Source organism: Dermacentor silvarum, chromosome 7 (genome assembly GCF_013339745.2).
Source record: "Dermacentor silvarum isolate Dsil-2018 chromosome 7, BIME_Dsil_1.4, whole genome shotgun sequence".
Taxonomy (NCBI): domain Eukaryota; kingdom Metazoa; phylum Arthropoda; class Arachnida; order Ixodida; family Ixodidae; genus Dermacentor; species Dermacentor silvarum.
In genome coordinates this window covers 155,698,124-155,713,798 of record NC_051160.1, presented here as the reverse complement: position 1 = coordinate 155,713,798, position 15,675 = coordinate 155,698,124, and the positions used below count along the sequence as shown (strand labels likewise).

Below are 15,675 nucleotides of genomic sequence, written 5' to 3'. Positions count from 1 at the left end.
AACGGAGCCTATCAAGTTTCTTTAATGTTTCTTTAACAAGCTTTCTTCAAACGAAAATAAAACAGAGCCTACTAACTTTTTTAAACTTTCTTTGAACAACTTCGTACAAACAAAAGTTAAAACACAGCCTACCAACTTTTTTAAAACTTTCTTTAAAGAAACTTTCTTTCAACCGAAGTAAAAACAGAGCCTACCAATTTGTTGTAAACTTTCTTTGAACAAACTTCCTACAAACGAAAGTTAAAACAGAGCCTAACAATTTTCTTTAAACATTCTTTAAACAAACTTTCTTCAAACCGAAGTAAAGACAGATGCTATCAACATTCTTGTAACATCTGTTAATAGAAAGTAAAAGTACATAGAGTGTTACTAAAGTTGATAGAAAGTTGGTAAGAGTTCTAAAGAAAGTAAGGAAGTATTTTTGTATGGGTACGCCGCCGTCACCCGTCGTGAAGGCCCCCCTCCGCGCTCGCGCCAGGGGCCCCGTAACGCCGCAGTCCCGTCGCCCACCGCCGCCGCCTCCAGCACGCCCGCCCGTCGCCCAGCGCAGTTACCAAAGGAAGACGGACATTTGGCGCGCCCACGACCACCGCCCGCTCTCCTATCACTGCGGGGAAGCCGGCCATGTCTACTGCCGATGCCCATACCGCGAGATGGGCCTACGAGGGTTCGCCGTCAACGCACCACGTCCAGAGCTTGGCGAGCGACCACGTGACATCGCCGACTACCTCGCCGGAGCCCAGTGGCAACCACGACGACCCTCACGCTCGCCGTCACCGGGCCGCTACATCTCGCCGCATCGCCGTCAGTACACCGGTCCCACCCGGGGCCAATCTCCGAGCCCTTACCCGGGAAACTAAAGGCAGCAACCGATGGAGGGGCGGTTGCTGTACGACGCAATGCCGAAGATCCTCCGCCGCTGACGAGGACGACGATTCTCGAATCATCACGACGAGATATCAGCATGCCGCGTAGCAACAGCCTTGACAGCACTTCGCCGCAGAAAGAAGACCTTCCGACGCGACGTAGCAGCAGCAGAGCAAGCCGACGCAGCCATGATCCGACGCCACGAATTAACCGCAACGCCAGACGCCGGTCTACCGATCTAGACGTGCTCATCGATGGTCATAACGTCACCGCTCTCGTCGACACTGGCACCGACTATTCCGTCTTCAGTGGCGCGTTCGCCGCCAAGTTGAAGAAGGTGAAAACAGCCTGGCAAGGACCCGATATCCGGACAGCGGGAGGCCACCTAATAACGCCGACTGGAATCTGCACAGCCCGAGTCACGGTAAACAACCGCACTTACGCGGCGAACTTCGTAGTCCTGCAGCACTGCTCCAGGGATGTCATTCTAGGCATGGACTTTCTAAACCAACACGGTGCAGTCATCAACTTAAGGTCCAAGTCGATAACGCTTTCAACGCACAACGCGATACCACCGGATACAAGCATAAGTTACTATGCCTTGAATGTGCTTGAAGAACAAGTCACCGTTCCGCCTCGCTTCAGCGTAATGATTTCCGTCGGTACCGAAGTGCTTGCAGACATTGAGGGCGTCATCGAGGGCGATTCATCACTTACAGCTCGATCGTGAAATTTGCGTCGCTAGAGGCATAGCTGAGCTACGTGAAGGGAAAGCAAGAGTGATGCTCACGAACTTCAGCAACGAATACAAGCACGTTAACAAAGGCACAACAGTCGCCTACATCGACGAAATAGTACAAGCCAGCAGTGCTTTTGCCTTCACGGATTCTACTGCACCTGCAACGAAGACTGTAGTACTTGAACCAACTTTCGACGTCAATCAGAGCCTTCCCTGGCATAAGAAAGAACAGCTAAAAGCTCTGCTCCTGCAATACAAGGACTGCTTCTCATCGTCGTCAAAAGTTCGACAAACCCCGGTCGCCAAGCACCGCATCATAACCGACGAATATGTTCGTCCACTCCGTCAGAGCCCGTACCGAGTTTCGGCGCGCGAACGCGAGGCCATAAGGCAACAAGTCGACGAAATGCTACGCGACGACATCATCCAGCCGTCCAAGAGTCCGTGGGCGTCCCCCGTGGTGTTAGTGAAGAAGAAGGATGGAACCCTACGTTTCTGCGTCGATTATCGTCGCCTCAACAAGATCACGAAGAAGGACGTATACCCCCTCCCACGGATTGACGACGCCTTGGATCGACTCTACAACGCAAAGTATTTTTCGTCGATGGACCTAAAACCGGCTACTGGCAAATCGAAGTCGACGAGAGAGACCAGGACAAGACTGCCTTTATAACACCAGACGGACTGTTCGAGTTCAAGGTCATGCCATTTGGTCTTTGCTCGGCACCTGCGACTTTCCAATGGGTCATGGATACAGTACTGGCAGGCTTGAAGTGGCAGACTTGCCTCGTCTATTTGGACGACGTCGTTGTGTTTGCCTAAAGTTTCGAGGAATACCTCCGGCGCCTTGAAACAGTTCTTCAAGCTATCAAGACCTCCGGACTCACGTTGAAGCCAGAAAAGTGCCGCTTCGCATACGAGGAGATCATGTTTTTGGGCCATGTCATCAACAAGTCTGGAGTGTGCCCTGACCCACAGAAAACGGCGGCCATCACTGACTTTCCTCCGCCCGCCGACAAGAAGGCAGTGCGTAGATTTCTTGGCCTGTGCGCCTATTACAGGCGCTTCGTCAAGGATTTTTCACGGATCGCCGAGCCACTGACGTACCTCACGAAGGCCGACGTCGAGTTCAAGTGGGAAACGCCGCAAATCTAAGCATTTGAAGAACTGAAGCGACGCCTGCAATCGCCGCCCATTCTTGCGCATTTTTACGAAAACGCCGATACCGAAGTCCACATCGACGCAAGCAGCGTAGGACTCGGCGCCGTGCTTGTGCAGAGGACTGACGGACTAGAAAGGGTTGTAAGTTACGCTAGCCGGTCGCTATCGAAGGCGGAATCAAATTATTCCAGAACAGAAAAGGAGTGCCTCGCCATTATCTGGGCTACATCAAAGTTTCGCCCCTACCTCTATGGCAGGCCCTTCAAAGTTGTGAGCGACCACCACGCCTTGTGTTGGCTAGCTAACTTGAAGGATCCTTCAGGTCGCCTCGCACGATGGAGTCTGAGACTTCAAGCATTCGACATCACCGTCGTCTACAAGTCCGGCCGAAAGCACTCTGACGCCGACTGCTTGTCTCACGCCCCCGTCGAACCGCCGCCACAGGACGACCAGGATGACGACACTTTCTTGGGACCCATCAGTGCCGACGAATTCGACGAACAACAGCGAGCCGACCCGGAACTAAGGAGCCTTCTAGACTACCTGGAAGGCAAGACCGTCACTGTGCCGAAGGTGTTCAGGCGAGGATTGGCGTCGTTTTTCTTGCAAAACGACATTCTCCTAAAGAAGAACTTTTTGCCTCTCCGAGCCAACTACCTCCTCGTGGTACCCTCAGCATTGCGTCCAGAGGTTCTGCAAGCTCTCCATGACGACATAACGGCTGGGCACCTCGGTTTTTCCCGCACGCTCGCGAGGATACAAGAAAAATACTACTGGCCTCGCCTCTCTGCCGACGTCGCCCATTACGTAAGGACATGCCGAGACTGTCAGCGACGCTAAACACCGCCGACAAGGCCAGCCGGACTTCTACAGCCGATCGAACCACCTCGCCGACCATTCCAGCAGATCGGGATGGACTTACTTGGGCCTTTTCCGACGTCGACGTCCGGGAATAAATGGATCGTCGTAGCTACGGACTACCTCACCCGCTACACCGAAACAAAAGCCTTGCCCAAAGGCAGTGCCGCCGAGGTAGCCCGATTCTTCGTTGAGAACATTCTCCTGCGTCACGGTGCTCCAGAAATCCTCATCACCGACAGAGGCACGGCCTTTACGGCAGAACTAACTCAAGCCATCCTGCGATACAGCCAGACAAGCCATCGCCGGACCACCGCCTACCACCCGCAGACGAATGGCCTCACCGAGCGCCTAAATAAGACCATCGCCGACATGCTGGCAATGTACGTCGACGTCGAACACAAGACGTGGGATGCCATCCTTCCGTACGTGACCTTCGCATACAACACGGCCGTGCAAGAAACGACGCACATGGCGCCGTTCAACCTGGTCTACGGAAGGAACCCGACAACGACGCTTGACGCCATGCTACCGGACGTCACCGATGGAGAAAATCTCGACGTTGCCACCTATTTGCAGCGTGCCGAAGAAGGTCGACAGCTCGCCCGCCTGCGCATCAAGAACCAGCAGAGGACCGACAGCCGACACTACAATCTTCAACGACGCTACGTCGAGTACCAGCCCGGCGACCGTGTTTGGGTTTGGACTCCGATACGCCGGCGAGGACGAGAAACTGTTACGACGCTATTTCTGACCCTACAAGATTATCCGACGGATTGGCGCACTGGACTATGAGGTCGTGCCAGACGGCATTTCGCAGTCACAGCGGCGCCGCGCACGACCCGAAGTCATCCACGTGGTGCGTCTTAAGCCTTTATACGCCCGCTGACGAACTTAGGTACTTCGTTGCTTTGTTATTTTTATTGTCTTTATTAGACGTGGTTTATGTTTTCGGATTCGTGTTCGTTAGTAGCATCGGGATGATGTTTTTTAAGGGGAGGGTATTGCCACGTGTACTTGTTTATCTTTCACCGGTGACAGCTCTTCACCGGCTCACAAATGTTAACCGTTATCGCACGGCGCAGGACGCGCCTGCATGTATCGGAAGTTTCTCGAACGTTATCGATGCTTCTTTCCGTTGTCTGTATTCACCGACGCTTATGTTATCAGATTGTATGACCGACGCGAATCGTCTAGAACTTTCTGGAAGACAGGCGGGCACCAGGGAATCACCTGGAACATTCGATGACTCATGTAAAAAAGCCAACGCGTTTTGCCGCTGATCAGATTTCGTCAATCGCCGACTGTGTTCGCCGCTTTCGTTGTGCTTCGAACGCAGCTTGCTTTTGTGGGCACAGGTTCGCCCAATAAAGAATAAGTTTTGTCATACACAGTTTTACGACTGTTTACTTCAGCGTCACTACTACGTGACAATATGCCCGACTCCAACTCTTACAACTGGCTGGTAGCGGTTAGATGGACCTTGCGACGTGGTGCTGTGTCTGCGGTGAGTGCTTGGTTCTTGCTTGAAACATAGCGTGTGTCTGCCGATGGCGAAAGTAAAAATCAGTGGACCGTTCGGGGAGCTCGTGACTGAGGCTGCAGTTTCCAAATTCTTGTCGCTGCAGTGCCCTTACATTTTTTCTAATCGGTCGGACCAGTTACTGCGGGAAAAAGGGCTGAAACTTGGAGAGGGTGTAGTACAGGCGTTGACGCGATCTCAAGCTCGTCAAATCGCTTCAATTTGTGGTTGTTCAGTATAGAACAGTAGTGAAGCTAGATTGTTGATTGTGAGCTACAAATACCTAGTTGTGTTTAACGAGCAGGACCAAGGCAGTAAAACATCAATCATGGATTTGAGGACAATGGTGATGGATGAATTGTTGGTTGTCAGTGAGGAACTGGGCCTACAGGTACAAAAGGGAATGCTTAGATCAGAAATATAAAGCTGATTTCTGAACAGGCCAGTGAGGAGGACATTGAAATTGGGTTACAAGTCTTTAGGAAAAGAGAGGAACGAGAAAGAGAGAAAGAAAAACGGGAGCTAGAAAAAGATAAAGAAAGAGAAGAAAGAGAGGAACGCGAGAAAGATCGGGAGTTAAGGAAAATGCAACTCGAGCTTGAAAATAAACGTTTGGAGTTGTCTCGAACGAGTGGAGGGGCTCTGGAACAATCAAGCGAGGCAGAATAATACCGCATGGACAGGCTCTTAAAGCCATTTGAAGTCGGGAACGACATAGGGTTTTTCCTCTGAAATTTTGAAAGGACTTGCGAGAAGATGAACTTCACTCAAAGTACAGGGCCACAGCGGTTGCTATCTATGTTGCCGTGTGAAGCTTCCGAACTGATCGCCAGACTCAGTGCACAAGATGCATATGACTACGCGAAGGTCAAGGCTAGCCTTTTAAAAAGTACCGCCTTTCAGCCGAGAATTTTCGGCAAAGGTTTAGAAGCATGGGCGAGAAGGATATTGAGGGATATCCGGAGTTTGCTTCCGGCTTAAAGACAAACCTAGTCGAGTGGTTTAAAAGCGTGGAGGCGTACAAGAGCAGAGAGATGATCATGGAATGCATGTGTCTAGAGCAGTTTAATAAGAGCATCCCGCAACCTGTGAAGCTGTGGGTGCAAGACAGAGGAAACGTAAACACTGTGGAAAGGGCGGCCGAGTTAGCCGAAGAGTACGCTACACGTAGAAAGCTGAGCGCCGAGGACGGAAGTTGGGATGGTCGAAACGGACCGCGGAAACCATTTCCGTTCAAACAGGCATTGCAGACGAAGCGACCGGAGCATGTAGACGCGGAGAAAAAGACGTCAGAAAAGAGCGAGGAAAAATTAAATGGCGATACTGTACAAAAAGAGCAGAAGAAAGAATTCGAATCTTATAAACAGATCCGTTGCTATAAGTGCCACAAACTCGGACATATCGCCGTGAACTGCGGGAAGACTAAGGTAGTTTTTTCCTACGTGGACGAAAAAGACGAGAACTTTGAGCTTTTACGCCCATATCTTCATGACCTGCACGTTAATGTAAAACCATGCAGGGTGCTACGAGACAGTGCCGCCACCATGGACATTGTCCATCCGTCTTACGTGACGGTGGATGACTTCACGGGAGAAGTGGCATGGATTAAGCAGGTTGTGGAGAAACATAGCATGTGTCTGCCGATGGCGAAAGTAAAAATCAGTGGACCGTTCGGGGAGCTCGTGACTGAGGCTGCAGTTTCCAAATTCTTGTCGCTGCAGTACCCTTACATTTTTTCTTATCGGTCGGACCAGTTACTGCGGGAAAAAGGGCTGAAACTAGGAGAGGGTGTAGTACAGGCGTTGACGCGATCTCAAGCTCGCCAAATCGCATCGCTTTCCTCTGAAAATGCAAAAGCCGCTTCTGCAGAAGTAACAAAGGAGGTAACCTCGGCAAGAGAAACCGAGCTAGGTTCGAAGGAAGAAAAATCGGTTGAGGAAATCCTGCCAGCTGACCAGCTCAACGCGAGTGTATCACAAGACACCTGTCAGAGTTCATGCCAGCAGGGAGAGGCAGCTGATGTACTCGCGAACGAGACAGGGTTGTTACTGTCACCAGCCTCAAAGAACTTTGATCGGCTATTAAGTGTAGACAGAGAGTCACTGGCAGCTGAGCAAAAAAAGTACACCAGCCTAGCTAAATTACATGTAACAGCTAAAGAAGGCATTGCTAGGCGCAACGTGACGATACACGAGAAAGGATGGTTGTTATATCGGCACTACAGAGACCGAAAGGGCAGGATTCTTGATCAGTTAGTCGTGCCTACTAAGTATAGGAGGACCTTTTGGGTCTCTGTCATGGAAATGGGTGGTCTGGCCACCTAGGCATAAACAAATCCGAGGAGAGATTGCTTATGGAATACTACTGGCCTGGCTGTTTCAAAGATGTCGAGAACTTTGTGAGATCGTGCGATGCCTTCCAGCGCTCGGGTAAACCAAGAGAAACGTGGAAAGCTCCATTAAAGGTGGTGCCTTTAATATCAGAACCTTTCAGACGACTTGTGATAGACACGGTAGGGCCTCTACCCAAGACAAAATCGGGTCACAGGTACTTGTTTACCATGCTGTGTCCGGCCACAAAGTTCCCAGAGGCAATCCCTCTGAAAGAACTTAGCTCCATGGAAGTAGTGGACGCGCTTTTGACCGTATTCGCCCGAGTGGGATTTCCAGGAGAAATTCAGGCGGATCAAGGGTCAGTATTCACCAGCTCATTGACTTCCATATTCTTACAAAGGTGCGGGATAAAGTTAGTACACAGTTCAGTATACCACCCTCAGTCTAATAGCGTAGAGAGGTGGCATTCCGTGCTGAAGCGAGTTTTGCGGGCACTCTGTTACGAGCACAAGGAGGACTGGGAGAATTGCCTTCCGGCTACTTTATTTGCTTTGAGAACGGTTCCTCATGAGGCTACAGGGTTCTCGCCAGCAGAACTAGTGTATGGGAGGACACTCCGCTCCCCACTGAGAATGTTGAGAGAGATGTGGGAAGAAAGAGGAGACAGTCAAACAGTGGTAGAGTACGTGCTAAAACTGCTAGAACGGTTAAGTACAACGCAAGAACTAGTAGAAAAGAACTTGGGCGTGCCACAAAAGAACGCCAAGTTCTATTACGACAGGAATGCGAGGCTTCGAATCTTTAATGCAGGGGACCAGGTAATGATACTCAAACCTTCAAGAAAGAATAAACTTGAAGTTCACTGGGACGGTCCCGTCGAAGTGCTACACAAACTTTCAGATACTATGCTCTGAAAGTGCCTGGTCGCAGGAAGGAGGTGAGAATATTCACTGCAACTTGATGAAGCCGTATGTGGAGCGGAGCGGAGTCGTTAACCTTACCATCAAAGAGCCTGAGGAAATTCGTACCGAATTTAACGAATGTAAGCTGACCTCCAACTCAGAAATCACTCTTGAAGAAGTTGTCGAACACTCGGTAAGCACGGACGCTCTTAGACCCGAGCAGGTAGACGAGCTAAAGGGGCTGCTAGGAGAACATCTCGACAGATTCAGCAATCGGCCAGGTAGAACCGAACTAATCACGCATGAAAGAGAGCTGGTATTAACAGAGCCAGTAAGATCAAAGCCTTACAGGGTGTCTCCACGACAGAGAGAAATTATGGAGGCAGAGATACAGCGCATGCTAGAGTTAGGAGTTATCGAGCCCACTGAGAGTGACTACACGTCACCGCTAATACTTGTGGAAGCCCCTAATAAGGACCCTCGTCCGTGTGTTGACTACAGGAAGTTAAATGCCATCACTGGGAATCAGCTGTACCCGATACCCAACATTGAGGAACGAATCGAAAGAGTCAGCGCCGCGAAATACATTTCCACTATAGATCTCGTGCGGGGATATTGGCAATTCCCCTTTCCGAAAGTGCCAGTCGCTATGCCGCATTTATCTCGCCTGTAGGCACTTTTCGCCCTCTCGTTGTTAGCTTCAGGTTGAAGAACGCGCCGTTTAACTTCTCTAAGTTGATGGACATTGTACTGAAAGACTTGCAGGAGTTCGCATTGCCATATCTTGATGATGTTGCAATTTTTTCTGACACCTGGTAACAGCACGTATCGCACCTCAAGCAGGTGTTCTCGCGGTTGAAGGAAGCAGGCTTAACAATGAAGGCGGAAAAGTGTAGGTTTGGCTACTCCCAGGTTACTTATCTAGGCCATGTTGTCGGCCAGGGCACGAGACGGCCAGCCGAGCTGAAAACAGCTACGATTGGGGATTTTTCACAGCCGCGCACGAAAACAGACATTCGTTCATTCTTAGGACTTGTCGGGTACTACCAACGGTACATTCCGAATTATTCTCAAATAGCAAGTCCACTAACGGACGCACTCCGAAAGGGGGCACCGAGTAACGTGCTCTGGGATAAGGACAAAGAGGACGCTTTCCAAGGTTTGAAAGCGCTGTTAGTTTCTCGTCCTGAGCTCCGTGCGCCAGACTACACAAAGGAGTTCATAGTCCAGTGTGACGCAAGCGACAGGGGAATGGGCGTAGTACTTAGTCAGGTTGGTAATGATAATGAGGAACATCCTATTCTTTATGCCAGCCGTAAGCTCACTGTAAGAGAGGAAGCCTATAGCGCTTCAGAAAAAAAATGTGCCTGTTTGGTTTGGGCAGCCCAGAAGCTGTCGTGTTACTTGTACGGAGCGAGATTCATCTTCGAGACCGACCACTGCCCTCTGACATGGCTTAATCCAATGTCACAAAAAAAATGGACGCTTGCTCCGATGGAGCCTCACCCTCCAACAGTACAACTTCTCCGTTAGATATAAGAAGGGAAAGTTGCATAGCAATGCGGATGGATTGAGCAGACTAATTTGAAACTTGTTCTGTGTTTAGGGATCCCGACTGACATTTTTGTGTTTTGTTCATAAAAATTGTTAAGCCAGGACGATTCTCTTTCCTTTAGCAGGACCCCATCCATGATTGCTAGCTTTGTCGGCACGAAATCCTTCTAACTTTGAGTAACAAAATGCAGTACTTCTTGTTTCTTTGCACACACGTTTTTTTGAAGCCTGGTGGGTCTAAAGCGGAATCCAAGATATTCGTCGTGGTGCGGAGCCGTGTTGTGGGTTTCGCTTTGATGCTGCCTGTCATTGTGGGATGTTTTGGGTGTATGTCAGCAGTTCGAAGCTGTGTGCTGCAAGCCAAGTCATCCCCCTTGCCACCAGCCATTCTCTTCCTGCCCAGCGGTTTTCAGCACTGGCCGGTCGAGATTTTCCGGGCCATGGAGGAGCTGTTACGTTCGGCGACCTGCGGGGCAGCGTGCTTGAAGGATATCCTGATCGCCTGTGACGAATCGCTCCGGGAGGCTGAGAAACGTCCCGCCGGGAAAGATCAGCGGCGACACAAGGCCTATACACCTCTCCAGGAATACGTGTCGCCTGGGCGCCGACCACGACAATAGGAAGAGGAGATCTCTTGGAAAACGTCTGCTACGACGCTTTCTCACGGCCGCTCGACAGACCAGCTGGCCGCCAAGGCAGTTCTCCAAACCCGTTCGATGGCTGACCCATTCCGAGAACAAACGACGCGTCAAGTTTGGCGCGAGGCCACCTGTCCTACGAGCGTCTCCTCCTCTCTGTGGGGCAGTGCGCAATGTGTGCCCGAGGGCATTTCTCCGAAGGTGTTCGGGAAACAAAGGCGACGGAGGAGTATGCGCACCCTCTCCCTCAAGGCGGAACCTACGTGGACTATCGACGCTCCGATTGGAGGATGGTGGGACCACAGTTTCGCGAGAGAGCATTTAAGCAAAGACTTTTGGCGGTTCTCGGGAGTGCTCCGACCCAGTCAAGCTAGACTGATGAGACGTACCGTCTCGTTCTCATACTCGTGATGTAAATAGTGTAAATAAACCCCACACTCTTCGTTATCGATGAGAACGTGTTCCTCCTGTCAACAACGTCTTCAGCGTGGATAAGGCGGACGACGGCATGGGCCAGCTACCACTTTGGCTATGCCCGACTCCAACTCTTACACTATGAGGTAAAATTCCCTGACCATGAAAAAAAGAATGAATACGCGCAAGGAACCTAAATAATGAATCATCAAGAAAACATTGTTTTCTAACAATCACACTGAACGCAGCAGAAAATAAGTTACATACTAGTTCAGATATTTCACACAAGTATTTATTTTTCTAGCAATCACGCTGAACGCACATAAAACACGTTACATACAAGCTCACATTTTGCACACAAATATTTGAAACGGTCAGTCTATGTAAGCTAGTTTTAATGGGGTCGTTTTACTTACTTTCTGACCCGGGAAGGTCATCTGGCGCCTTCACGGATGGCACGGCTGACCACACAAGCCTGCTTCTTGCTCGGTCCATGAAATCCGCCTCCATGAGGTGCGCCGAGCATATGCTGCGGTTGTTGACATTATCTCTGGGGAAACCCATTTGGTCCGTCCTTCCAGCGTAGTTTAAAAACGCTTCCATCCTGAAGAACAGTGAAGATCATAAATTATAACATCGCAGTTGGAACATGCAAAACTAAGCTCGTTTCGAGTCGCGGCAGAGTACTAGTTGTGATCTATCAACCTTAATTGTCAGAAACGCATTTTTAAACGATGGCGACCAATTAGCTAGAAATAAGTGCAAGGCACCCACCTACACACGTGTTCCTTGCGATAAGCACAGGTGGTACTACATTTATCAGCAGCTTTATGTTCGCTGTTTGTTGGCTTATAACGATTTACTGCATCGTTATGGTGTTTTCAAATCAGCTCGCTGCTGCCTCACCAGCAGACAGCCATGTACGACTGCGCACAATTACTATCACATATAAAAACAGGGAAGCAAACTGCAAAGTGCTCACCTCCTGTCTTTGAAAGAAAAATAAAAACCACTATTGGATTATGAGGCACGCCGTAGTGGGGGACTCCGAAAATTTGGACCACCTGTGGTTCTTGAACGTGCACCTAAATCTAAGTACACGGGTGTCTTCGCATTTCGCCCCCATCGAAATGCGGCCGCCGTGGCCGGGATTTGATCCCGCGACCTCGCCCTCAGCAGCCCAACACCATAGCCACTGAGCAACCACGGCGGGTCCACCTGCTGTCTTTAGGGATGCGGTAGAATTTCACGTCGCATGGCTCACTTCGCCTTGATGTGTTCGTGCACCATTGAATAACAGACGAACAGCGACAGTTGCGAGACACTGCGGTAAAAAGCCGACAAAAGTGCAACGGTAGGATACCACATGGACCACACTGCAAGCGAGGAAGGCGAAAACCAGAAAACTGACCGCATAATGCCAGAAAAAAAAAACATTGGTGCCGTTATGGCCATTACCAGGGCAGGTATTTTGTAGCGATGCCTTTCCGATGCTAATGCCTTTTCGCGCTTTTCGCGCTTGGTCAGTGGTCAGAGCGACGGTCCACTCACGTTATCAACGGGATCAGCCAGCCGTGAACGGTGGATGATAAGACTAGTATAGAATAAAGCATAACGCATTGCTACAAAATACTGGCCGAGCACGGCCGACGGCGAGCGCGGGCAAGTGGCGCGCCGTCGATAGTTGAAGACGAGAGAGAAGCGACAATGTTGAGAGAGGGTCGACAAGAGAAAAAATGCGATTTTGGTTTTGCATCCACTTCATGGATGGCGCTGCAATTTGCTCGGACAAGAAGCCAGCGGAGTTTCCGAGGCCGGGCCAAGCTACCAGCAATCGGCACTCTCTGTGGGCATCGCAGATCGCTTTCAAAATACGGTCCGCGCTGCCGTGCCATATGTAGCCGCCGGCGGAGTGCGTTTGGTCAGGGTTCATAAGGCTTTAAAGAGCAATAAAGGCTTATAATCATCAGATCGTCATCAGCGCACCTGGCGCCGGCACCTGCAGTACTTTTATTGCGTTACCGAAGCACCTTGCGCCGCCGTCCGCACCAGTTCGTGTGGCCACAGCGCGGTGGTTAGTACTGGCCGGGTCAAGTAGGCCATTCGTCCTCCCACCTCCTAACCCCTCCCCTCTGAAAGCGGCGACATCAGCTGCAGCGTGCCAAATCCAACAAACAGCTGAGGCCAAAATTTGTTTTCAGTGTTTTTCTATTTTTACAGCATTACGTCCACTTGTACGCTTTTTCATTGCCTATCACTTGCGTAGGCGGCTATAATTGTCTTCCGCACTATGCGGCTAAGGAGTCCGGTCCTGTATGGTGCGAGCCGCTTGCGGGACGCACCTTGCACGCCTGAATAGGCTGTCGCCAGTAAGTGCAAAACTTTCCGCAGCTGCATCATCGTGTGTTTTTGGCGCCATCTAAGCCAACCATCTTTCAAAACACGAAATCAGCTTTGCATTTTGTGATTTACTGGCTTGTAATCAGCGTTGCCATTTCAGCGATCTTGTCGCCAATTTTAGCGGCTTCCTTCTCTTTGGAGCGACAAAGTTTTCCCTTTTGCGACCACCGACTTTCTTTAGCAGCCTATACGATAAGTTGGCGACATGTTAGCACCTTGCTGACTGTTTTTCTTGCTTGTTTTTTTTTATTTTTCTGTGGGCTCGAAATCAAAATTGTACGAGAAAAAGTGCGGCTGACATTTGCTTCCACTCTGGCCGACTCTGGCAACCTTACTTTTATCAGTGAAGGCGATGCGTGATTTTCGTTTTACGTAAGTTATTCCATTCGGAGTCTATTCAATTCGACTGGTGCAAAATTTAGGGACTCTCGACGTTTCTGGAACAGCCTAATAAAATGGTCTGCTTGTTGAGTTAAGGTCAATTTTGTTTGTACTGAAAGCGAAAAGCACTGCCTATTGTACTTATGTTGCTTATCTACGCGGCTGAGGAGACACTAGGAACTCGCAGAGGCGGAAGGTTCTTGAAGGGGCCGAGCCGACTGTGTAAAAGTAGGAAACCAAGAGAGGATGTGGCGCTGGTGCCTCCGAGTGGTCGGAGAGGCGCTGACGTCACACCGGTATCACACAGCAGAGGCAGGGTGAGAATAGTGGTGGTGGCGTCTCAGATTTGTATGATTACTTTCGTTTACGTTGCTGTTGCGCCACGGCGATTGCGGCGGCATGCAACCGGACGCTCAAAATGTCGCCCAAGGGATCCTGAGCGAAGACCTTGCCGATCGGCTTGGTCTATGTGCAGAAAAGGTATGGAAACGCTATTCCGCCAAGATGGTTGTGGAACGACTGCAACGACTGGACCAGAAGAGGCAGCCCAGCGATCAAGACGCAAAGAGTAATGCAAGCAATCATCTGTGACTACGGCTGCTAACAAGTGCTTGGTGATGTACTTCGAGTTTCAGTATAACGTTAAGGGGTTCCGTTAGCGTTGTAATGCAACACAACGTTATCGCTACAAAGTGGGCACAAAAGAGCTTTTCGGAAAAGAGCAACTAAGCGCAAACCTCACACTAACAGATGTGCCGCCATCTATATGTCAAGGTTTCACAAAGTACCAAGAAACCGAATGCACACCAAAAGTAAACGTACTACATAAGCACAGTTTTGCTACAGGGCAATCATAACAGTTTAACTGCTGCCACAAAAACACTGTTGTAATTAAAGATTATGCTTTCTAATCGTTCCGTGTGTATATTCTGTGATTTACATTATATCAAGCACTCTTAATAAATTCACCCATTATTAAATTAGCATTGTTGTCATGCCTACCCGTAGTTGTCTTTACGCCTTGCCATATCTCAGTGGCGGCTTCATGTAGAAGAGACTTTGTAGAAGTGTCACTCATATGAAGCCAACAGACAGTAATGTTAATGCAGGTCTATTACTTTAACACTTTGTAGTTACCCTATTGTATACTTATGTGAATGCCTGTACCACATGGTCTACAGACCCTTCTAAAAACTCCTGTAAACATCCCTGATGGGATTGACAGTTTCACGAAATAAATAAATCAATAAAAATACCAAGGAACTTTACTGGAACTTTCTTTCATTTAATTTCCTGCTGACTTCCACATGATCGTGACTAACCTCATCGGGCACCTCAATTCCCATACCTTACGTCGTTTTTTTTCTTTAAAAAAACATTTTCAGCATTTATTAGCGCTTTCGTTTACTTACTTTGGTCTGCGAAACTGCAATATTACCATCACTGTGTATTTGGAAGTTCTGATAGCCTGCTTTGCGTGTTCTAAATGGGACGAAACTGCACGTCTGCATGAACGAGCTAGAGCGCATGGGGAGAGCGGAAGGCCGACGAGCTCAATCGCCACATCGCTCACTAGCTCAAATATCTCACGAGTTTCTTCACCACTTCGTCAGGCACTCACAGCAAATATTGAAGACACTAAAATTGTCGTCGGGCAAAATCCGCTCTCCCCAGCGACTTCGAACAACCAGTGCCACAACAATCGGTGGGCAGCCATTTTCTATTCCTTCTGTAACGGTGCAGTCATCGGCCATACCGAAAATTTACTTTTGGTTTTCATAACTATGAGTGATTACAGCATACACGCCACTTTGACTTCGTGAGGTTTCGTGACGGTTTTGGAATTGGGCTAGGCCGGAAAAAGTTTGGCGAATAGCGGAAGGCTAATCCCATCAGGTCAGAGAAT

The 15,675-nt window shown here is 49.5% G+C and overlaps 1 protein-coding gene across 1 annotated transcript; it reads left to right on the top strand.

The window, feature by feature from the left end:
- The first annotated feature begins 6,439 nt into the window (after positions 1-6,439).
- Positions 6,440-10,444, top strand: LOC125947238 (uncharacterized). The gene is given in 3 exon segments (XM_049671650.1): positions 6,440-7,421; positions 7,424-7,838; positions 10,276-10,444. Coding segments are annotated over 3 exon segments (1,314 nt in total). The 5' UTR covers positions 6,440-6,691.
- Positions 10,445-15,675: the final 5,231 nt, after the last annotated feature.